Source organism: Panthera pardus, unplaced genomic scaffold (genome assembly GCF_024362965.1).
Source record: "Panthera pardus isolate Hobbes unplaced genomic scaffold, ASM2436296v1 HiC_scaffold_20, whole genome shotgun sequence".
NCBI lineage: Eukaryota > Metazoa > Chordata > Mammalia > Carnivora > Felidae > Panthera > Panthera pardus.
In genome coordinates, this window is record NW_026526766.1 from 43324875 (window position 1) to 43350377 (window position 25503).

Below are 25503 nucleotides of genomic sequence, written 5' to 3' on the forward strand. Positions count from 1 at the left end.
TTTAAGGGTCAAAGTTCACTCCCCATTCCTGATTCCTCCATGCACTAGCTGAGCAAGTTGCTTACCTTCTCTGAGCTTTTGCTTTCTCTCTCAAAAGGGATAAAAATATCAATCTAATAGGATGACATAATAAAATTGTAGAAAACTTATACACTTGTATAATAAGTAACAGCCCCCACTGTCCCTTTGTGCTAGATTTAATTATCCTAATCTAAAAAATTTCTAGGCAGAGAAAAAAAAAAACCACCTGCATTTCAGAGTAAGTAAGAATCCTCAGCATCTTTTCCTAAGAGTTGGAGCTGATGTTCTTTACACAGCTGGCTTTCACTTCATGTATTTCCTTGTAGACTCACTTTTTACCAAATCTCATTCTTTTACTCATTATTTATATACTTTTTTTTTTTTGCAACTGCAGGATTCTGGCTTTTTTTTAAGCGTTCTAAGATTTCAGCATTTGGTTAATAGTGTTAAAGCAGTTATGAAAATAAGTAGTTGTACTTATTCAGAAATTTTGGAGTCAAGAATAGAACTGAGATGGTTGCCAACCTGACATGCCATGTGACCTCAGTCTCTGCTCCTCCTTTCCACCCCCAGTGCTACCACCAAGGTAAAGGCATTGTGGCTCACTCCCTGCTCATTCACACACAAAAAAACCCTTGTCCACCCACCTCCATGTGCCTGGTTTTATTCCTTGAAAACTCTACATTTCTTAGTCATTTACCCTTGTCAGAACAGTTCCTCACAGCATCCAAAATACATAGGCTCAGACATGAAGAGTGAATGATAACGGTGATGGTCATGTCAATAACAACAACAACCTGTATTTCCATAGGTTTTAACACATTGGGCAATCATCTGCTTTGTTTTTGTTTTTGTTTTTGTTTTGTTTTGTTTAATATAATTTATTGTCACATTGGCTAAGATACAACACCCAGTGCTCATCCCAACAGATCATGTGCAATCTTTAAATACCTGAGCGCAGGTAGAATAGTCACAACAATCTTAGATAGGTGCTATAATTCTCCTCATTCTATAGGTAAGGAAACTGTGACATTCAGAAGTAAAGAAATGACTTGCCCAAGGTTACAAAGTGACTAAGGGTAAAGCTGGGGTTGGAACCCAGGCAGCTTGCCTGCAGAGTCTATTCTCTTAACCACTATGCTATATTGTCAGCATGATCATTTTTAGCTCCATTATTCTGAAGTCTCTATCCAGCATGATAGCACTGTGCTAGGGAACTATTGAAGAGAGAACTATGAAAGAGGTAAAAAACTCTCAGCCCTTGAAGTATTAGTTTACCACCTAACTGAAAAAATGAGACCTTGTAGAGTAGAAAAGGTTTTGTAGTACAGCTCAGAACAACTCTGGATGATCAGGAAAGGAAGAAATTCTTGTGGACAGTGGTAACACAAGTGGTAAAACTTGACTCATTCTTAACTGAAAGGGAGAATTTGGAAGGATAGATGGGAGGAGAAAGAGCATGAATTCAGCCCCAAGCTAATGACAAGGAGAGCCAAAGAGGCCATCTTGACTAGAGCAACAAGTTTCTGCTGGGATGTGGGACAGGTTAAGTTTGCAAGGATGAGAGAAAGATACTGTTCTAAAGAGAAAGAATGTACCTATGATTTCCAGCATCCAGTCCTGTGTTGAGACCTAAAATGGGTCTAAGAATGCTTGTTTATCAGAGGTACATGGGTGGCTTGGTCTGACTCTAGATATCAGGGTCATGAGTTCATATCAGGGTTATGAGTTCAAGCCCTGCATTGGGCTCTATGCTGTACATGAAGCTTACTTTAAAAAAAAAAAATTTTTTTTTTTTTAAATACTTGCTTGTCATGGTGGGAGGCCTGAGATGGTACAGCATCGTGGCCTGTGTTGCCAATGGCTGTTTCTGTGTCCAGACCTTTAAAATTTCCTCTCAAAAAGGAGTTCCAAGATGATAACATAGGTGACTACCACCTGAATCATTTTTTAAAAAATATCAATTTGTTAAATGCATTTGATGTCGAAGCTTATTTATTTTACTTACAAAACCATAAGAATGGGTCTCCTTCCTTTGATTCTTATAAGAATTGTCTGAGGTCAGTATTATCCTCCATTTGCAGAAAGGACTTAGAGGCTCAGAGTTGAAAAGCTTACCCATGACCTCCACATGACTCTGTCTCTCTTGACTGAAATCAGAACCCTTCCTCTCCATAGCAGCTAGACGTAGTTGGTCATGGAGGTCACTTTGAGAGATGGGCCTGCACAAGACCGTAGTGTTCACAGCTAAACCAAGGATTTAGAGGAAGGCATCATGATACCACCCCACTCTCAGAATTGCTAGAAGCTTTCTTTTAGACCCCCAGAGCCGCCTCCTTTTCAAATAAGAGTACTTTCTCACTGACCATTACAAATGCAGAGGAGACAACTTCACTTCAAGGAGCTTGTCCTTGATAGGACTGGCCCATGGACACTTTGTCCATATCCTACTCACAAGGTTGATCAGGGCCATACTTCTGTAACTATAGCAATTATTTTTACTCTCTCAGCTGCTCCTTCATTGCTAGAATGCTTGAGAAGACATTCTGTCACAAAGAAGCTTACAAGGCCACCAGAAAAGCAAATTCCTTTATTTTCTGGCTAACACTATGACCAAAGAAATAAAGCAGTTAAGTTTTAGCTCATTAAACCAAAAGGGAAGTGGGGTATGGGTATGGGAGAAAAGCAGCTAGTATTAATATACCTAATGTGACCACAGGACCATTTTCTATGTAGGCCTTAATTATGCCCCATTTCATGTCCCCTCATTCTCTGATTCCTTAAATTCCAAAACAACCCCAGAGAAATCTTTCTGGTTTTGCTTGGAAAGCAGCACTATGTTTCTGTGCCTGTGCATTCTAAAACAGGCCTGTCAAATCTGAAAACTAAATACAAGCTGACAGAAATCAGCTACTAACAAATTAAGTTAAATTAATAGAGTAGACGCCTGAAATACAAAGAAAACGTTTTTTCCCCAAGAATCTCTCTTCCTAGATGCCAGGCTAGATAAAGAGACTAAAGCTGACCTCATTCTCCACAGCAAGCCCTTTCCTTTGCCTTGTCATGTTTCCTAGAGAGCCCTGCATGGGAACCCTCTGCATAACTACTGCTCCCCCTGGTGGCAGCCTCCAAACCCCCAACAGTCAATGTGAAGGACATATCAAAGACATGATAAATGGAAAAAAAGAATGCTAGACTGAGAATCTCCACTTCAAATTCTGACTCTGCTACCAAATAACTCTGTAGCCCCCCTTTGGCTAAAAGGTTCAGTTTCATGAGTATAAATAATTTGTAAGTATATGCAATAAGTGACAAATTCAGATTTTGTCCCATGTAGGTTTTGTTATCTTCTTTATCTCTATGTGTACATTTTATGGAATAAAAGAACATGCAAATGGTGAATATCAAGGCTTAGGTTCATTCTTTTCCATTCCCACTATTGCCATCCCTTATGGCTTTTAGCCTGGTGTGAAAGCTCTCCTCCTCCTCTTTATCACCTTTGTGGAAATCTTTGCCAAGCTTCAGACTGGCTCAGAAAGCATTATGGCTCACTCAGTAGCACCTGTGCAAAAGCTAACCCCCACCTTAAAAAGTAGGTGGTTCAGACCCACTGTGGTTTACACTTCCTGCATAAGATCAGGCAGGTACAGTAGTTCTATGGGGGAAAAAATGATCTGAATATGGAGATCTAATAAATCGGGGGCTGGAGAGAATTGGCCAATAGCATGTCTTCCTTTCTTACAATGTTACCACTCCTGTCCTTCCTTGCATTGAATTCTTCATTCAGAATGTCCAAAGTTACCTATAAAGCATCATTGGAAATACCAAAAGATAGTCTGGAAATTCCTTATATACCTTATTTTTACAATTTCCTCTGAGTAGGAAAACCTACTTCAACTGGGTTTTAGATATTGATAAGCTGAAATGTAGGAAGGTAAAGAGATTTGCCAGTGGTGACTACTTAAGCAGTACCAGGACCAAAATAAAGTTCAGAAGACGTGTCTTCTAGCCTCCTGCTCTGAATGTTCAAGATACCTTTCTGTAGGGAAGAGAGAGAGGGTGCTGGTTTTAAGGAGGCAACTATACCAATGGACTTGGGAATGTAGCAAATTCTAATCCCTACCTTTTGATTGTAGTAAAACTGAATAATGATTGACTAAACTCAGTCATCATGAAATTTGATTAAGCCTGCTTTTATTATTGCTGTTTGGAAATCATTATGGAGGCATACATGTTCCTGGACATCATAAGATTTATATCATAAAGTCAGTCTTTGATTTTCCTTAAAACAGTCTGAATACCTGAAGGGATTTAACAATGATAATATGTGGTGTCTATTAAGATTCCTTTTAGTGACATTATTACATATTATGTGGTTTACCAGAGATCAGAAATTGGATAGTCATCTTTCTCTTATTAGCTTCTCTGAAAGAAACTAACATGTAATTGTTTGACTTAGAGAAAAAGCACTTCACATTTGATGGATGTGTGAATGAATGAGTGGATGAGTTTTACCACAGTTTACCATGGTGTCTCTCCCATCCCTCTTGGAGCTTCAGTTCCAGTTCAATGCCACAAAAGCTTGACTGTCCTCAGCGGTAAAGGTGATGGTCTGGAATGGCACTGAATCAAACACAGACCATCCAGAAACTTTCCTTTAGCTGAGGTTTTCTATTTCCTTCCCCATTTTTACCAGAACTGCATAACTAGATTGAAGATTGAAACATGTAAGCCTTGCTTTCCCCCCTTCCTGCCTTTCTCCTGACAGGAAGTAAGAATAAGCAGTGCAATAGGCCCAAGGCCAAAGACAGACTTGAGGGAGCCTGATTCATTGCCAGACAGGTCACCCTCCTCAGAATAACTAAGAGCTGACAAGAGGCAGTGCCAAACTGCCAGTCCCATAGAGTCTGGAGAGGACCCAACAGGAGAAATAGTGAAGAAAGAAAAGAATTGTATAGTGGGGAGAACGTGTTGTTGGGGCAGGAGGTCTGACTCCTAGTGTTAATTTCACCACCAAGTCTTGTGAGTTCTTCTGACATTTTCATGTGCTTTTTCCCCCTTTCCTGAAAAATGACCCCTGTTTCCAACTTATCTCCTACAGATGGATGTTAATGTGATATTAGGTAAACAGATCTTTGGGCCTTTTGAAACTAGGGAGGTGGAAATTATCACAAAGATGGAAATGACTGACTATAGGAGGCCACAAGCCACCTCTAAGGCATTTCTGTGTGTTGAATGGTTTACAAACCTAAGGCCCTGGCAGGTCCAGGCCCTGGATCTCTGAGCCTCCTACCCTGTTCTCCTCCCTTCCGTCTGGATCCCCACCTCCATCAACAGATTCCAGTTATCATCAGCCTCACCAAGTCACCAAGACATCAGTTTCAAGTCATCATTAGTCATTAACTGCCATGATGTAGCAGCCAGTTCTTAGAAATGACATAATCCAGAAAAGAAAAAATAGTAGACTGAGACTGGAGTGGGTTTTGAAGCTCATGTTAGACACTCACAATGTGATTCTTATAATTCTTTTCAGAGTAAGCAAAGTGTCTGAACTAGATGGGGGTTATTCTGGAATTCTCTACCATTGCCCTAAAGGGCAGGCTTTGCCTTCATTCTGTTGTGCACCTCCCCTACAGAGGGTCTTTCATTAAATATTATGGGAAATAATTAGATCTGAGTTTTACACCCCCTAATGTTCACAGGCTCTGAAGGTAATAGATGAATGTATGACTACCTAGAATTGAGAGGTATTTAGGCATACAATTTCCTTCAAACATATGCATCAAGATTCTCTCATCAATATTTTTGACTTTTCGCTTCCTCTCACCTCTGAGTCTTTACTCCAGATGCCTTTCTCCATATCTGGAAGCCCTGCCTACTGTTCACCATCCAATAAAGCTCCAGTCCTCCTTTATGATTTTTCCTTTTCCATAAGCCTTTTCCAAATCCATCTGCACCATTCATTCCAACATCCCCTCTTATCCCTGTTGTGGGTGTTCTATGTATTCAGCACACATCTGCTATCTACTCCAACTGGTATTTTTAGATCAAGTAATCAACAAGCTGATTAAGCAATCAAAAGGCTCATTTGGGGTTGCTATCAGAATCACACCAATCATAGTAGCAAGAGAGCCTGGGTTCCTGAGTGTCACTGTGGCTGGTTTGTCTCTGTCTTAAAACACTGTTCTTTCCTGCCTTACCAGTATTAAATGCCAAAAAGGGGCCAACTGACATGACCAGGTCTACATTTCTTTTCTGTTGCTCCAGGATTCTTCTACAGCCAGATGATTCCTTACAGATCCTGGCACCAGTGGAAGCTGATGTGGGTTTCTACACTTGCAATGCCACAAATGCCTTGGGATATGACTCTGTCTCCATTGCCGTCACATTAGCAGGTAACATGAAAATCCTGTGTAGTTTGACTCGCTGCTATGTCGTTATTGAGTAGATACCTACAGTGTGCCAAGCCAGCCCAGGAACACATCCATAAATGAGATTTAGACACTGCCTTCAGAAAGGTTATAAGCTATAGTTATAATTAAATGGAGATGAAGTATAATATGAGGTATAATGAATGAATGAATGAATGAGTGAATGAATGAAATAAGTGCTGTAAATAACCTAAGGGTATGCAAGGACATTTCATCCCATCTGGGAGATGTCAGAGTCAGAATGAATGGACTTTGATAAGTATAGGTGGGTGACATATTCCAGGAAGAAAGAACAACATAAGCAAAGGAGTTGTGTACTAGTAAATAACATGTTAGGGAACATAAGCCATGACCTGTCATTTCTCCTTGTTACACCTGTTGCAAAGAACACTTCAAGACTCATGGGTAGTTGGAATTCTGTGGTCATGGTTTAAAGCAGGAGTGTTCTTCTCTCTGATTCTGTTTTATTTAAACCTCTTGCTGTACTGCACCTGCCAACACTTTCCCTTTATCCATAAAGGTCAGGAAAAACATTCTACACATGTGATGTAAGAACTTGCAATGCAGAACATGATGTCTCCCAAGGTTGTAGTCTTGTCATCATGTACTTTATAAAACCTCATTTACATAGGACACAAATCCTTGCCTGTGAAACTGAAAAAGACCTTAGATACCAACTGTACCAGTGCCCTCATTTCTTAGAGGCCAGGTAAGCTGAGGTCATGCAACCACTCAGCTGGTTGTAGAGATAAGAAGGGAATGAGGCCTCCTAACTCCCAGCTCATTGTTCCCTATCCACCTATCCTACCAAAGGAGGATCTTTTTTCTCAGATCTGGGCCCGGCAGTCTTTTTGGCAGTATGTTGCATGTGTTTGTATTTATTCTTTTCAGTTGCTGCTCCCGTCAGATGATTCAGTAGATGCTAGAAAAGCCAACATCACCCCACACTGACCTCATCGGTCCATGCTGGGATTATGTTGTCACACTGTTCTCCAGTCACACATGCTACTCCCTTGCATATCTGTTTAGCAACAGCATTTCTGCCCCCATGACCTAAGGCTGATCAGAAAAGGGACCTTTAGCAGGAGGCTTTCCAGGGAAGATGAAAGTCAGCAGTGCATAAGGCAAGCTGAGGGGCCCAGGGGTAGATTAAAGACTGATAATTTTAATGCCTATTTTGTGTGTGTGAATAGAACACTTGCTTTTCTCCTAATGTATTCCAGCTACAATCTTTATTCCCCTCTTTATACAGAGTCCAGATGCACAGCACCAATCTCCTAAAATCTCTTCTGCCTTCCACACTCCAGCCTGCTGTAGCAAGGGCACTGCTGACATGCTTCCAATTGTTGGCAAAGAGTGGCTGTTACGGAACTAACTCTCTTGTTTATATTTATCCTGATACGGTTCAGCTCCGTCACAGACTAAATACCCTTTGTTCACCTGAATTTAATACGATTAATGGAAACCTGTCTGGAATTAAGTAAGGCAATTGTAACATCAGACTTGTCTTCAACTCTTTGGAGAAGAGCTATTGGAGGCTGCCAAAGTGTTCAAAGCCAGAAAAGAGAGAGCAGCAAAAGAGGCACTAGGGAATGGAAGGAAAGGATTTGGCCTATGAATTTGATCACAAACACCACACCTAGGACTGTGCCCTTGTACTTCAGTGCTGGGGTTTGTTCAGGTGTGCTCACGAATCCAATAGTCCCGCTAAAAATTAAGGCTCAAAATGTGCATGTGTTGCCTTAAGATTGTATTTGTGTCTTTACCTGGAATTATCTGCTACCCCTGTGCCAATGTCAACACATAGTATTAAGTGGCACACCAGCTACCGTTCTAAGCACACCCTCTGCCAAGTACTGGGGAACAATGAGCAATAAATAAGGCCTGAGTTTTGTGTTCCATAATGCTTACAGACTAGTAAAGGCAATAGATGTATACAGGACTACCTAGAATCGAGAGATAATTATAATTTCCTTCAAATGTATGCAAGATCCTATGTAGCAGCATACAAAACACCACCCAAATATACACTAAATTTAAGGGGGAAATGGATGTCAAGCACTTCTAAATTTGATTACCAATTATACTGCTTATCTTGAACAAAGTATGCAACCTCACTGAGTTTTCATTCTCATCTGTAAAAATGAAATTAATAATATTTTATGGGATTTTGTGAATTAAATAAGATTGTGTATGTGAAAAAGCACCTAGCCCAATGCCAGGCATAGTTCACACTTGATAAATGTTTCCTTTCTCTAGCTCTTCTAAAATGAAATACCTCCTGAAAGCAATTCTAAAATGTGTAAAACATTAGTCCAAGTTTGCTTCTATGTATTTTTCATTATAAGTCTTCATATTGAAACTCTGTGTACAGACTTAGGAACTGATTCAGCTCACTTGCAATTAAATCTTCATGGTAAGGGGCACCTGGGTGGCTCGGTCAGATAAGCCTCCGACTTTAGCTTAGATCATGATCTCACAGTTTGTGGGTGCAAGCCCTGCATTGGGCTCTGTGCTGACAGCTCAGAGCCTGGAGCCTGCTTCAGATTGTGTGTCTCCCTTGCTTTCTTTGCCCCTCCTCCACTCGAACTCTGTCTCTCTCTCTCTTTCTCTCTCTCTCTCTCTCTCTCTTTAAAATAAATATTTAAAAAATTTTGTTTAAATCTTCATGGTAAATCTCAGTGCTTATGCACATCTAAAAACATGGCAGGTTGTGTGTGTGTGTGTGTGTGTGTGTGTGTGTGTGTGTTTTCCTTGACTTCAGTATGAATGTTAGACCAAAAGGGAAAAACATCTTTTTGAGACTCAAGATACTCAGGTGTGTCCACGATTTTGAACTTTGGTCTGGCCAGTGTGCCTGAGTTGACCAGAAATGGGGAAATTTGTTCATAATAATTCACAAGAGCAAACAGAGCCTGACAGTTAAGCTTGAGGGCTCTGTAGCCTCATGGTCTGGATTGGAATCCTGGCTCTGTCGCTTCCTGGCTATATACCCTTGAGCAGCTTCTTTACTCTCTCTGACTTGGCCTCTTCGTTTGTACATGGTGATTAAACTAGCACACGATTCAGTGGGGTTTTGTGAAAATTAAATACATTCATTCATATAAAATGCTGATAATTGTGCCTGGCGTATAGTAAGCACTCAATATTTGTTAGCTATTATTATTGTGAGGATAACACATAAAACAAAAGCCAAGTTGTTTTTACAGTAGGGAAGACTCCTTCTCAGAGACTGGAATGCTCACAAACCCTTTGTAGAGCACCTTGCTCTCAATGTCTCAATGCCAGCTGGGGAAGTTGAATTAGCCATCTGGAAAGGGCTGGCCTTCCTGGATTCAGAGGAAGGGAGACAGCTTGTGGTAAGGAATATTTCACATGGACCACAGGAAAGGGGGCCTGATGAGCTCTCCTTGGCTCACAACCAGACCTCTTCCATTGAGTTGCCCCATCCTCTATAGGGAGTATGCCCCATTTCTGCTTCTCAGATTCATTTTTGGTCCATTGCTACTCTCTACACAATTTTTCTTTAAACACAATTCAGCTTCAGACATGCTATTACAGCCAAATCTTCCTCCTTCTGCCTTATTCGGTCCTATAAAATATTTTCTTCAGTATCCTTTTGCTTTTCTTCAAACCCATCCATTATGTGCTGACTTATCTTTGAGTCTCAGAGATTTGAGACTACTTTGCTTCTCAGTATGAAGATAGCTTCCTGTCAACCTCCCTGGTTCAGAATGGAAGCCCACAGCCATGTAAACACAGGGGCACAAAATTCCTTTCTGTCCTAAAGTGACTTAATTGGATACGTGTTTCACTGCTCAGAATGTAGATGACAGTAGCATACGGTGGATGGGAGGGTAATAGGAGGTAGGGAGGAGTGTAAGATTATCCCCAAAATGTCACATACCTAACTCTTTGAAGTATTTATTACTTTACATGAGGTATAGACAGTTCTGGGTAAAAGGAGAGTTTCTGGTGTGCACAGAGATGGGCACAAAGATTGGAGAACCCTCTTGACTAGTCAGATTCAACATTCAGCCAGGTTACTCAGAAACCAAGCTGAATGGTAAAGCAGAGTTTTGAAGGAAAGCAGTAGTTTCCTGGCAAATTGCTTCAGTCTGGATCAGTGGAGTTTAGCTCTACTTACCAATGCAGATGAGTCCTGTCCAGGTGTAAACCATGGATGAGGTCATAGCCATGAGGGAAACGTGTTTGGTTGTCATTGATTTTATAAGATCACAAAAGAGATACTGTAAGGCCTGCCTGACATCATCACTGGAAAATGGGAAGAAGGTGAGGGATGAGCTTATCTTTCATTGAAAAGAGAGAACACAGATGAGCTCATCTGAAGTTTTCACAGGAAGAGAGAGACAGAAAATATTTCTCCTTTCCTGGCATGCTTTTCTGCTTTTTGATGAGTTGAATAGCTGACACATACTGTGTCTAATAAAGAGATCACAGAAAAGAAAAAGGAAAATAAAAAGGCAGTTGTCCTTGAAATTCTTCTTTCTCTGCCCCCTCCCCATCATGATTTAGTAGCTGCAATAAAAGATGAGCAGTTTTGTAAGGTTTTATAATGTAAGTCATTTTAAATTGGCATTTCTGAATTTTTTTTAGCCAGCAATTCTGTTAACCAGAGAAGGGCTTTTCTTTACAGATGGCTAGAGAGGGTTTCGTCACCAGTGGCAAAAACAAAGGGAGGTTTTCTCCAGTGCTCTGGATCGGAGGGAAAGGTAGATAAGTTTGGCTATGTTCCAGATGGTGCTCTGGACCACAGGGTATTGGCTATTGACTAATCCAAGCTGCCATCAAGGGATTTTATTATCTGATATAATCCTGAGTAATCAGCGTCCTTAAGTTTTGTTCTGTATGCACAGATGTGTAGCCTGCCTACTACAGAGCACTAGTCTTTACAGAACTTAGATAAAATGGGCATGAATTTAGCAGGAGAATCCAATTAACCTGCTCTGCTTTTCAGTAGACTAAAGGAAATGAAGTACACACGATCCTGGGGCCCCTGGGTGGCTCAGTCAGTTAAGCGTCAACTCTTGATTTCAGCTCAGTTCATAATCTCACAGTTCATGAGCTGGAGCCCTGCATTGGGCTCCACGCTGACAGCACAGAACCTGCTTGGGATTCTCTCTGTCCTCTCTACCCCTCCCCTGCTCACGTGCTCTCTCAAAATAAACAAACATAAAAAGTACAAATGATCCAAACTAGCCTGTCTCAAATTCTGAAAAAGTGATGCCCACATCTGTGCGAAGGAATGAGGGAAGGATGGGTGGTTGGACAGATAGCAGGATATAGCATAGCCTGGATTAGTTGTTTCTGAGAAACGCTGCAGCATCACATGGTTGTACTAGATGTGGGGTCACTTGTCTAGGATTCTGCAGTGGAACATGCAGAAAAAGCGAGGACAGCACCACTTGCTGCCTTAGTCTTCCAAGAAATCATCGACTCCACCTGAATCATTAGAAGAGGTAAATGTCACACTAACAATGGCAAAAAATATCTTTAGGAAATGGTATTGAAAACAAGAGAGTAGAAGGAAGCCACACAGCCTGGGAATGTTCTGAAAAGGAGTCTGAGCCCTGACCACCACCTTAGGCCCTACAATGTTTATACTAAAGGCACACCAACTAAACAGGATAGCAAGGTCAAAGAAATCCCAATTCCTCTCATTTTTAGTGCCAAATAATTAATAGTCACAATGTTCCCGAATCATCACAAATAGATTAAATTGGGTTAAAACTATTTTTTCAGCTTTATCAAGGTATAATTTATATCACCCATTGTCAGTGTGCTATTCAGTGATTTTTTTTAGCAAATTTTTTTTACTTTTTTTTTTTAACATTTATTCATTTTTGAGAGACAGTGAAAAAGCGTGAGCAGGGGAGGGACAGAGAGAGAGGGAGAAACAGAATCTGAAGCAGGCTCCAGGCTCTGAGCTGTCAGCACAGAGCCCAATACAGGGCTTGAACCCCTGAGCCATGAGATAATGACCTGAGCCAAAGTCAGAGCCTTAACCGACTGAGCCACCCAGGCGCCCCATTTTTAGCAAATTTTTAAGTTGTGTAACCATCACTCTGATCCAAGGTTATTGTTTTTTTTTAAAAATATTAAATTATTAAATTATTTAAAATTTTTAAAAATGATCCACATACTACACAATTCAGCCATTGACAGTATATAATTCAATGGCTTTTAGTACCTTAAGTTGTACATCCATCACCTTGCTCAAGTTTAGAGCATTTTCATTATACTGAAAATAAAATCCATACCCTTTAACTATCACTCCCTAGTCCCCCCATTTCCTCTAGCTCTATGCAAGCACTGATGTATGTGTCCATCGATGTACCTATTCTGGGAATTTCATATCAATGGATCACACAATACATGGTCATTTGTTACTTTCACTTAGCATAACGTTTTCAAATGTCATCCACATTGTAACACATATGCTAAATTTTTTTTGGTGGAATACTGTTCCATTGTATGAATATACCACATTTTATTCATCAGTTGATGGATATTTGGGTTGTTTTTACTTTTTGTATGTTGTGAATAATGCTGTGTGAACATTCACGTGCAGTGTGGAATTATGTTTTCCTTTCTCTTGGGAGTAGATACCTAAAAGTGGGATAGCTGGTTTATGTGCCACATTTGGATTTAACTTTTTAAGAAATTACCAACTGTGTTCCAAAGTGGCCGAACCATTTTGCATTTCCACCAGCAATGCATGAGAGTTTCAGTTTCTCCACATCCTCGCCAATGCTTGTTATTGTCCATTCTTTTTATTATAACCATGCTCATGAATGAGAATATTTCATTGTGATTTTAATTTCTATTTCTCTCATGATTAATGATGTCAAGTATCTTTTTTGTGCTTACTGGTCATTTATATACCTTCTTTGTTGTAGTGATAACTTTGTCAAAACAACACAAATATATTATCTTACAGTTCTTTGGTCAAAGTCTAGTATAGTCTCACAAGGTAAAATCAAGATGTCAACAGGCTGCATTCATTTCTGAAAGCTCTAGGGGAGATTGCTTTTTGTTTTTTCCTCATTTAGATCGTTAACAATACTTAATTCCTTGCTACCTAGGACTGTGGTTTCTGTTTGTTACTGGCTATGAACAGGGTGCCATTCCCAGATTCTGGAAGCTACTGCATTGCTTGGCATCTAGCCCTCTTCGTCCATCTTCAAAGCTAGAAATGGTGGACTGAGCCCTTCTCATGATGCCTCTCTCTGACACACTTCTCCCTCTTCTGATTTTAAGAGCTCATATGATAGACTGAGCCCACCTAAATACTCTAAAATAATTTCCCTATTTTAAAGTCAGCTGGTTAGCAACCTTAGTTTCCTTTTGCCACACAACATAACATGGACACCAATTCCAAGGATTAGGATGCAGACATCTTTGGGGGGTGGGGGGCATTATTCTGCCTAGCATACCCTGTCTGAAAGGCATAGCTCATTTTCATCTAACTGTTGACATAGAAAAATGCATATAGATAGACCTCCTAATTTTTCCAGATAAGCCAAACCAAAACAGACACAGATCTCCATTTTTAACTAAGCTCAACTAATTCAAACTTTAAAAAAAAATTATTTTGAGGCTAAACATGTCTGTGCTGTGAACATAGCCTGGAGTTTACCAGTACTGTCTGGTTTCTGTATTTTGTTTTCTGTATTCTCTGATCACATGTTACACCACATTTCCCAGTGTTGTCAGAGTATTATGCAAAGCATAATAATTTATTAGATTACACTAACTAAAACCATGTAACAATTTGGATGAAAGAGAAGCATTTATTTTTTGCTATTACAAAAAAGGAAACTATTGTAATAATGGAATAAATAAGATTCTAGGCAAAGTATTTGCCTCATTTCAAAATTTAGAAACAGATTTAGAACTATAAATCTGTGTCCTTGTTATAAACAGAGGGGTTTTAAACAGATGCACACGTGAGTCTCTTGAAGACCTAAGACTCCTATGAATTTCTTACATGCAAATCAAGAACAGCAGTCCCCACTCCACCACCACTACCAGCTATAAACTCGCCGTACCTGAAATCCTAGCATTTACAAATTTATTCCTTTCTTTGGAAAACCAGAAGACTAGATAGCAAAGAAGTACAGCTTTTGCAGTGGTAGAAAAATAATAGGTGAGAGGAAAGTTTTCCAAAGGACCAGTGATGAGAAAGGGGACAGGGTAAGCAGAGTGGACTGAAAGATCAGATGCCAATCAGGAGGCAGGAGACGGAAGAGGAGGAGACCCCACATGAGAGACAGCAGGACAGGAAGGAGTTAAAAACTCCTGAGCTATAAAATGTGAAAGGTATTTGGAAGGAGAACCAGACTAAGGGGAAAAAATCATGCTTTTCAGTATAACTATTATCTGTAACAAAGCAACTCTTGTTGAAATTGCCAGGTAGCCAGATCCTGAAAAGTTTCTGGCCGGCATGGGATGGTAACTGGTAATAGTCAGTATCCATCATTACTAATTTCAGATGTCTAAGATGTTGGTATTTATAAGGGCTTTTATGAGATCGCACTGATCGTGGTTAACTGTATTTAACTCATGAGTCTCAAATTCTTCAACCGGGAATTCTCACTTCAGAGAGCTTTTGCAGATTTACCTCCAGTGGCCTGTGTGAGAAACCGGTGATACTTACAGAAGTGAGCATTTCTTATGGCATTGTTTGGATAGTCTCATTTATTACAAGACATCATCCATTGATTAAATCTGGGCTGAATACAGTTTGCTTTGTTTTAGATATTGAAAGTATGTGACATTTGTAACACCTCATTGCTGAATACTCTAATCTTTTCATTAGTGGGTGTCACTACCTTCTTCACCTTTCTCCTGAATTGAGATTTTGGGGCCACTGTGGCTATCACAGCTGGCTTCCTGAACTGTACTGCAGGGGTCCCCAGCAAGTCAGCCTAGCATACGCAGTCTCATTTCTCTGCAAGTAGATGCTTTCTGGGGTCTCCAACAAGACCAACCCCAGGGTGACTTTTAAGCTCTCTGTGTCTGTCCAGATGCTGATGGCAGTTTCAGGAGAATCCATCGTATTTAAATTTCTTCTTTTTGTAATTATCCTGAAACCTTCACAGTTTTTCAAAATTGAAACAGTTGAGTTCCTTCTCACTAACAGATTTGATCCTTCTCTTTTTTCTTGTTCATTTCCTCTTTATTTTCTTTAAACTTGCTTTCTTCTTAGTTTACCAGAAGTTCCCAACACCGTCACAGCATTTCCTCCCATTTTGCAGATCTGATGCCGATAATCGCTAACATTTATTCAAACCTCATACTGTGCTAAGGAATCCTTCTAACAGCTTTACATACATTAATGTGTCTATTCTTCTCTGCAGTCATAGAAGTAGAAAACCAAGGCACAAAGAGATTAAATAACTTGCCTAAGGTCACTCTTCAGTGATGGAGTCCAGACACCTGATGTGTGGGCTGCCCCTTCTCGTGCCCATGCCCACTGTAGACATCACTAGTTTATCATGCTTTTTTTTTTTTTTTTTTTTTTTTTGCTGCTCAGTCCTCATGCACGTTACCCAGAGTCCATACCTGAATGGTACCCTAGGAGGACTCTGCCAATCGCTAGTTCAGGCTTCAGAATCTCAAACCTATGTGCCGTTGACACATCCGTTCTGGAGCTCTCAGGTAGTCTCTAAACCCACCGCCCACAGTTCCCATTTCTGTCACTGCCCTGTACCACAGTCATCTTCAACATGTCCCATTCTGCCTGGGAATGAACGTACATGCACATTTCCCAGCATAGATTGCCTCCAGCTACACAGTAAGAACCTCAAGTCTTTGAAGTATGATTCACTTTTGATGGCTCACAATAGTAAAGAACCATTTTCAAATGATGTTTGTGACTCATAAGGTTAGGAGAATTGAAAGAAGGACCCATTTGATTCATTCAGTGAGTTAACAGATATTCACTAAGCCTGGATTAATTAGCGCTTGCTAACTACTGTAACAAAAAAAAAAAAAAAACCCGCAAATATATGATGGCTAAATATGATAGACTGTTTCTTGTTCACATAAAGTCTGAAATAAATCATTGCTCAGGGTGGATTTCAAAGGTAGGGCCAAGAAGTGGTATTCTCGCATTCCATCAGCTAGAACTTGGTACCTTGCTCACACCTAACTGCAAAGAGGCTGAGAAGTGACCTAGCTGTGTGACTGAGAAGAAGAAAGGAGTTGGTTAGTAGTAAATCTGCCTCAGCCGGAGCTTCTAAAATGGAAGGCATCATGCTGTTAAAAACAAAGTTCCTATTAGCAGAGGCCTGGACTTGGGCCCTGAGAAAAAGTTACTCACAATGCTCTCTGTTCTTGGCTGCACTCAAAAAACAAACCTTCCATCTCCTCTGGCTCCTCTCTCAATCACCTTTATACTGGGCCAAAGATATTTTTCAGGCACATATGTTCAGATTTTTTCCCATTGGGTTTTGATTTTACCCAGAGCCACACATGCGGGAAAGAGGCATGAGCCAGAACCTAGGCTACACCCAGGAATGTATTTCTGAGCATTTGCTCCTGGGGCTGCTCATTTATCCATACCTGTCTCTCCATTGCTCATCCTTCAGGGTAAGGACAGTGCCTGGGTGGCCGAACTCCTCTGCTGTAGAGGCATCACAAGGTAGCACACCATTGGATACCGACACACGGGTTTAACTGTGCCTCACGTTCACCCTGTGACAAGGGCTGCCCTTGCTTATCACTAGTGAGGCTCTATCTCCCCTCTTCCACATGACTTCTAACAGGAACCATGATCCAACAGCTAAGGGGTATGAGATCTGAACTGAGCAAAAACGATTCCTTTCATGCTGCTGTTTCTAGGTCTGACTCTCTCGGACGGGCTTGATTCCTCATATTAGGCCCAGTAAATGGAAACACTTGCCTTTGTTTCCACTTCTTTGTTTCTCTTAGGCATGTATAACTAGGCTTAATCTCCTTCTCTCTCGCTCTTAGTCAGCTGTAAGAGAAATGCATAGATTAAAGGAAAGCCTAATCTATAAACCCTATCAGTTTACATCAGTGAGCGTGAATTTACTCTGCTGGCTGATGCTGACTTGAAGAAGGGAAGAGCTGCCAGCAGCATGTGCCCACCAGCCCGACAGCCCAGGTACCCCTCACACTGCAGAGGCCCTGCCGTCACGGCCCAAGTCCCGTGGGACTTTTCTGTTTTGCCTACTGTGAAAGCCATTCTGAGTACAGCATGCCATGACTTTTGTTTTTGAACATCGTCTTAGCACAAACATTTAATTTATCATCTCACTCCCTCTGTGCATCTCTAGTCTTTTTTTTCGTTTTAATTAACTTCCATAATTAAAAGTCATACTCAGGGGCGCCTGGGTGGCTCAGTCAGTTGAGCGTCCAACTTCGGCTCAGGTCATGATCTTGCAGTTTGTGAGGTCGAGCCCTGTGTCGGGCTCTGTGCTGACAGCTTAGAGCCTGGAGCCTGCTTCGGATTCTGTGTCTCCCTCTCTCTACCCCTTCCCCGCTCATGCTCTGTCTCTCTCTGTCTCTCAAAGATGAATAAACATTTAAAAAATTTTTTTTCAAGTCAAACTCATTAATGTGAATATAATCAGACACAAACCTAGGCATGGCATCGCTTAGCAGCACTCACTTATTAGGTCATCATCCAGATGATCTAGAATAGGTTCATGTTGTTGCTGCTGGTGGTGCTGTTGTTGTTGTTGTTGTTGTTGTTGTTAGCTGACCATTAAAATCAAGGTCCAACTTGAAATTTTCAAATAGGAACTAGCAAAGTTCTCTTAAAAGAAATCTTTCCAACTCACCAGAATCAGAGAAATCAGTTACAGAAGAGTGTAATTTGTTGATTTTCAAACCTGGCTGTGTATCAGAATTACCTATGAACTTGTTGAAAATGGAGATTATAGCTTCCATTCCAGGACAGAAAACTTTATCAGAAGTCTGAACTCTGTCACTGGCGAAGCTTCTCCTGTATACTGGAATGGCATGGTTATGCACACTGGATGAATCTGTTTCCTTGGGAACCACGGTGGAGTAAATCAAAGGGGACCTAAAACCATCTCACGGTTGCCTTACTCTTGGGGTAGGGAGAAACTTTGTGTCCCAAGTCAAAGTTGTTGCCCTGTGTGCTGGTTTTAAACCACCTAAGATTCAAATTTAGCAGGTCTGGAATGGGACTCAGTAATATATACAAGCTTTTTCTAATAGATGTAAGAGGTTGATAAACATTATTTTCAGGGGCACCTGGGTGTCTCAGTTGGTTAACCATCTGACTCTTAATTTTAGCTCAGGTCATGATCTCATAGTTCATGGGTTTGAGCCGCATGTGGAGCTCTGTGCTGACAGTACGGAGGCTGCTTGGGATTCTCTCTCTCTCCTTCTCTGTCTGCCTCTCCTCTGCTCAAGCTCGCTCTCTCTCTCTCTCTCTCTCTCTCTCTCTCTCTCTCTCAAAATAAATTGATAAACATTAAAAAGAAAAAAAAGAGAAAGAAACAGTATTTTATAATTACAAATACTTGGGTAATGTGATTTGTCTTAACAATGGATCATGAAGGTAGGGAGAAATGTACAAGTAGCCTCTGCAAATGAGAGCACCTCTAGTGACAGGACAAAAGGCCATTACTTTTGAGCAAAAACTCAATATAATTAATTAAGGGCTGGATTTAATTCAGTGACATTTGAATTTTATAGCTATACACTTGCAGCTATAAAAAAAACTTTATTATTAAAATTCCTATAGGAAAAATAACTTAGTAATTGTAAGCCTGAAACTCTCTGGTCCCTTACCTACTTTTCTCCATTGGCACCGTTGTTTTTATTGCACAGTGAGGCAATTTGTATTATAGCAGGAAGATTATGTTTTTAATAAGTACCCAGGGAGTTCTGAGACAGCCAGTCCACAGACAAGGATTGGAGATTCCGTATAACAAGCACCAGACTTTAGGTCAAAAATCTAGGTTACCCCTACTACCTGCTGCTCTGTGATCTTGGGCAATCCGTGAAGCCTCTCTGAACCTCAATTCTTTGATTACATAAAAAAAGTACTTTACCTGCCTCGGGGTTGTTACGAAAGCAAAAACAAATTCAGACTACACATAGCATACAAAACGCACACATATATTCACTTACTAGATATTGATTGAGGACCTACCAATGTGCCCGGATTAGGCAGTAGGAATAAAGAAGAGAACAAGAGTGATGTGATCCCTGCTTTTTGGAGGTTACTTGGTGAGGGATGGGGACAGAGAATACACAAATAAATGATAAATTCGGATATTTCTTTGCTTATGAAGTTGGTGGTAAGAGACATATGACTGGCCAGGGATAAAGGAATGCCTGATTTAGATGGGGTGGTTAGGAAAGGTCCCAGTAGGAGATATTATTTGCACCTGAGGAACAACTGGAGAAGACAGCCATGCAGAAGTCTGTACCTAGAGACTGTCAGGAAAAGGGAAGACCCCTGGTACATGAGCCAATGTTTTAGGAAGAGAAAGGAGGTCAGTGTGGCCAGAGCAGTGATTGATGGGGAGTGTGGCTCCAGTGAGGTAGGAGAGGTTGACAGTTGGGCCTGAACCCATAGAGGACACGGTTGGTTGTGAAAAGGAGTTTGAAATTTTGTTTTATGCGCACTGATAAAGCACTGGATAATTTAAACTGAAGAGTTACATAATCGGATTCATGTTTGAGAAAGATCACTGTAGCTGTCACAAGAAGAGACTATAGTGACAGGTGGAAGTGAGATCAGTTAGGCTGTGCTGCAGTCCAGCCAGAGAAGGTGACAACATTAGATTATAGCAACAGAGGGGCGGGTTAGGCTTAAGGTATATTTGGAGTTAGAGCAGGGAGCTTTCTGCAGGTAGGGAGGTAAGGAAAATACGCTGGGATTTATTCACTGTCATTCCAGATTATTCCCCTATTATCACCCTGTGTTATTCTTGGAAACCATCATAGTTCAAAGTCACTCATCTGCACTTCAGGTCTTACACGGTCTCGTATATATGGAGTACATACAGGTAAGATAAGGAAAAAGACCCCTAAACAGTCAAAATAAGGATGGAAAGCCTATGCACGTATTCAGACCTTACTCAGGCTTCTGCCTTGGAACATAGTTTTAATGAGCTTAACAACCTATACCCAAAGCACAGTTAAAAGGGAAGAGGAGAAGAAAGAGGACAGCTTGTAACAGGAGGCTGTGTGACAGTGCAGGCAGGAATGATGGATAAATAGATGAGGGAGAAAACATAAAGTATAAAAAGCAAGTTAAATGGCATTGTTGAGTTAGGGGTTTCTTCACAGTTAATGAAGGTACAGAAGAGGGAACAACCTTGTAGTGTCCTGCCTATTAAATGGTTAAAACAAAACTAAATCCATTTGGCTTACAAAGAAGTAAGCTTAGGGTACATAAAATATTATTTCATGTGGACCCTTATTTCCCCGAGGTGCTTAATAAATGGTTCTTTTAATTGTATCTTGTGGCCGTGTACACAAAGTGCTGGATTTTTAGCCCCAGCTGATAAAGGCCCATTAAAATGTCACGTACACAGAACCTCTACTTCCGGGAAGGTGGCGCACATGCACTTGTCCCCATTCTTCTTGTTAAATACAATTAAAATCCATGGCGACTATACATAAAACAAACTGAAGACTCAAAGGTGGAGAAGAAAAAGCAGACTGGCTAGAGACCTTGGGGACTGTGGTACTACACAGTTGTTACCTCCTTGGGTTCTCTTTTTGCCTCCTAACTCCCAAACTCAGAGCTGAAGAAGCCAGCCATCCGCAGATGCAATGGGAACACGAAAAAAATGCCTCAACCGAAGACCTCTCTCTCTAGCCAGAGGACCGGGAAAGGGGTGGCTTAACCAGACAGAAAACTTTTGGGAAGCTCTACTTCAAAACAAAAAACCATGATTCATTGCCACCCACACCAGCAAAGACTGAGTGGGGAACCTAGAGTTCACCTCATCTGATGTGAAGTGATTGTTCCTCAGTACCCCCATGGATGTGGTGTCAGAAAAGACAAATTTCATCCCCACAGGGTGAAAAGCAGGGTAGAAAGCACATTGGGAACCTGGAATTCTACCCTCACCTTGCGACACCTTCTTTACCCTTTACTCTGGGGTGGTGTTACAGAAGGCCTCTTGGAGAGTCAGGACTTTGACCTACTACCCAACAGCACTAAGGGCCCTCCCACAGTGGAGCCAGGAGAGACCATGTGGGGAGCCAGAAGTCCCACCACTGCTCTGCTCGACAGAGGAGTCCCCCATTTGAGTGACAAAGGAGGCAGCTGGAGAATCTGGACCTCTATTTCCATTGGGTAGTAATAAGGTAGCCCTTCCCTGCTCCCCCACCTTAGTGGTTGCAGAGAAAGCCAACTAAAACAGTAGGCTTAAATAAGATCCAGATTTGCATAACATATGAAAATGTCCAAGTATCAATTAAAAATCACTCGTCATACCCCAAACCCACTATCACCACTCTTACTCTGCATTCTTATTCAGTTCTAGCATTCTTACTCAGGGCTGGAAGCTCTATCCAGTGAAATAATGCAAGAAAAGGAAATGAAAGGCATACAGATCAGAAAGGAAGAAATAACACTATTTGCAGACAAAATGATCACCTACTTAGAAAATTATAAGAAATCCACCCACAACAAGTCCTGGAACTAACATGTAAGTTTAACAAGGTTACAGTATATACAAAAATCAGCAGTATATCTATGTACTGTCAGTGAACAGTGAAATTGAAAATACAATGTAATTTACCATCCCTCAAAAAAAATCAAAATAATTAGGTATAAATCTAACAAAATGTATATAGAACGTGTGTGTCAGAAACCATAAAACACTGATGGAAGGAGTTAAAAGAGATCTAAATAAATAGACATACAGTGTTCGTGTATTCGAAGATTCAACATAGAATGTCAATTCCCCCCAGATTGATACAGTAGTTTAACGTAAATACTGTCACAATACCAGTAAGAGAAAGTCTTTGCAAACCACGTATCTGACAGAGGACTAATATCTAGAATGTAAAGAACTTGCAAAACTCAACAGAAAATAATATTCCAGTTAGACACTGCTCAAATGATGCGAAGAGACATTTTACCAAAGAGGATATAAAGACAGCAAGAAAGCACGTGAAAAAATATTCAACATCAGTAGCATCAGGGAAATGGGAACTCAAACCACAATGAGATATCACTGCACACCTATCAGAATGGCTAAAATTAAAACTAATGGCAACACCAAATGCTGGCAAGGATGGAGGGAAACTGGATCACTCATACGTTACCGATGGGAATGTGAAATGATATAGCCACTCTGGAAAACAGTTCAGCAGTTTCTTTAAAAACTAAACATGCAACTACCGTATGCCCTAGCAATGGCACTCCTGGACGTTTATCCCAGATGAATGAAGACTTATGTTCACACAAAGACTTGTACAGAAATATTTATAGCAGCTTTATTTAAATAGACACATCAGGAAACAACCCAGATGTCCTTCAACAAGTGAAGCAAGCACACAACCATGGTACCATTAGAGACCCCATATAATCTCCAAAGAATTATTCTGAGTGGAAAAAAAAATTTTTTTTTTAAATTAGAGTACCATAGGACTCCATTTTTATAATGTTCTTGAAATGACAAAATTTTAGAAATGGAAAAGAGATTAAGAGTTACCAAAGGATTAAGGCAGGGCTGGGGCAGCATTTGGGCTCCTTTAGGGATGGGAATGTTCTTTAGCTTAACTTATCAATGTCAATGTCCTAGTTATGATACTATAGTTTTATAAGATGTTACTATTGGGGGAATCTAGGTAAAGAGTACACAAGATTGTGTTATCTCTTACAACTGCATGTGAATGTATAATTATCTCAAAGTAAAAAAATTGATTGAAAACAAGAGGCCCTTGGGGCACCTGGGTGGCTCAGTCAGTTAAGCCTCTGACTTTTGACTTTGGCTCAGGTCATGATCTCATAATTCATGGGATCATGCCCCATATCAGGCTCTGTGCTGACAATGCAGAGTCTACTTGGGATTCTCTCTCTGCCCCTCCCCTGCTTGTGCACACGCTGTCTTTCTCTGTCTCAAAATAAATAAATAAACATTTTTTAAAGCATAAAAAATAATAAGCCTTTAAAATAGAATATATACTATCATTTATTAATTTAACGATAAAATGCACAAATCACAAATCATCCCAGCTTGTTAGATACTATTCTCCATCTTCAGATTCTTCGATCTTTGTTCTTTTTCTGACAGTTCTATGGTGGGCGAGCAGGTGGGTGGATGGCTGCTATATTGTGCAGTTACAATTTTTTCAAAGGAAAACGTGGTTAGTGGGAAAAGCCTTGGTATGCTAGTTATTCATTGTGGGTCATCCCATGTTTCAAGTGAATGACCCAAGCCCATAGCCACCATTTAGTAAAATCTCACATTCCTTCCCACTTTCAGGAAAGCCACTAGTGAAGACATCACGAGTGACTGTGATCAACACTGAGGAGCCTGCAATCACAGCTGATGTAGGAAGCACCATCAAAACAGTTCAAGGAGTGAATGTGACCATTAACTGCCAAGTTGCAGGTGAGAAATGTATTCATGTGTTAGTTCATCTGTTCAAATATTAATGGAGCCTTGTGCTAGGTCAGGGGATACAAAGATAAATACAGATTCTATTCTCAGGGACTCAGGGCTAGTAGGAAAGCTAAGGAAAGAGCCTCAGTCACCCTGAAAATGGAAAAGGCTACAGAAGTTTAGAGGAGGAAAGATGAATTCTGGCTGGGATGAGGTGGTTTCTTATTTCAGCCTTGCACACTGATAGAATGTGAACATGCAAAGATGGGGGCAAAGAGTGTTCCAAGTGAACAAAAGAGTGTGAAAAATTCATGGAAGTAAGAAAGCCCCAAGATAGAAGCAAACAGTATGTGCTTTGGTCTGGCTGGAGCCCAGAGTACAGAAATGGTGTGTAGGAGCTTAAACTTTAGGAAGGTGGGTTGTAACTACGCCATGGGAGACCCTAAATGCTTGGCCAAGGAGTTCAGAAAAAGGTGGGTGGAAAGTGACATTAAGGAGCCATACTTCCAGAAGACGAAGCCAACAGCAGTGCATAAAATGGATTGAAGATAGGAGATACTGGAACAGAGAGGCCCGTTAAGAAGCTGTCATAGTAGTTGGGGCACCTGGCTGGCTCAGTCAATAGAGCATGTGACTCTATTTCAAGGCTGTGAGTTCAAGCCCCATGTTGGGTGGAGAGATTACTTAAAAATAAAATCTTAAAAAAAAAATGCTGTCAGAGAAGTTTAGAGAAGAGGTAATGGGGGCCTGAACTCAGGGCACTGGTGATAGAAAGGTAAAGGGTAGAGGAACATGAGAGAGATGGCAGAGGTAAGACCAGCAGGAATCTGGAGCTTACTCTCATCAAAAGTGGGTAGGAGTCATTGATGAAAACATCCGGTGCTGTTAGGAGTGGTGATACAGGAATTGCCCTCCAGTTGGCCTTGCAAACCCAGAGGCCTATAGGGAACAGAAAGTCAGAGGAAAGTGGAGGAGTGGTAGACAGTAGGGGGTGGTAGTATGCTCTATATAAAGATACTTACCTCCAATTAAAAAACAACAGGGGTGCCTGTGGCTAAGTTAAGTGCCCAACTCTTAATTTTGGCTCAGGTCATGATCTCATGGTTCATAAGTTCAAGCCCCTCATTGGGCTCTGCACTGACAGTGTGGAGCCTGCTTTGGATTCTCTCTCTCCCTCTCTCCCTGCCCCTCCCCTGCTCTCTCTTTCTCTCTCTCTCTCTCTCTCTCTCTCTCTCAATAAATAAACCTAAAAAAAAAAAAAAAAAAATCCTACAAAACCCAGATGCTGATCCTCCCTTCCTGTGGACCACTACTTGGTGACATCTACCCTAAGGGTTTTCACTGCCACAATGCAGAGAAATGCATTGTACCGGGGCCCAGCTACAGTCCCCTGCTTGTTGTCCTCAGTGGCTGTACTCTTCTGTGGCACACCCAAACCCAGGTTACCC

The 25503-nt window shown here is 40.9% G+C and overlaps 1 protein-coding gene across 7 annotated transcripts in view; it reads left to right on the plus strand.

The window, feature by feature from the left end:
* Positions 1 to 25503, plus strand: part of ADAMTSL1 (ADAMTS like 1) — an 873125-nt gene that overhangs the window by 765795 nt on the left and 81827 nt on the right. For all 7 annotated transcript variants that reach the window (XM_019415409.2, XM_053907974.1, XM_053907973.1 and 4 more), the window contains 2 exons: positions 6289 to 6416; positions 23936 to 24064. In XM_019415409.2, the coding sequence (XP_019270954.2) occupies positions 6289 to 6416; positions 23936 to 24064 (257 nt within the window). The remainder of the gene's footprint in view (positions 1 to 6288; positions 6417 to 23935; positions 24065 to 25503) is intronic.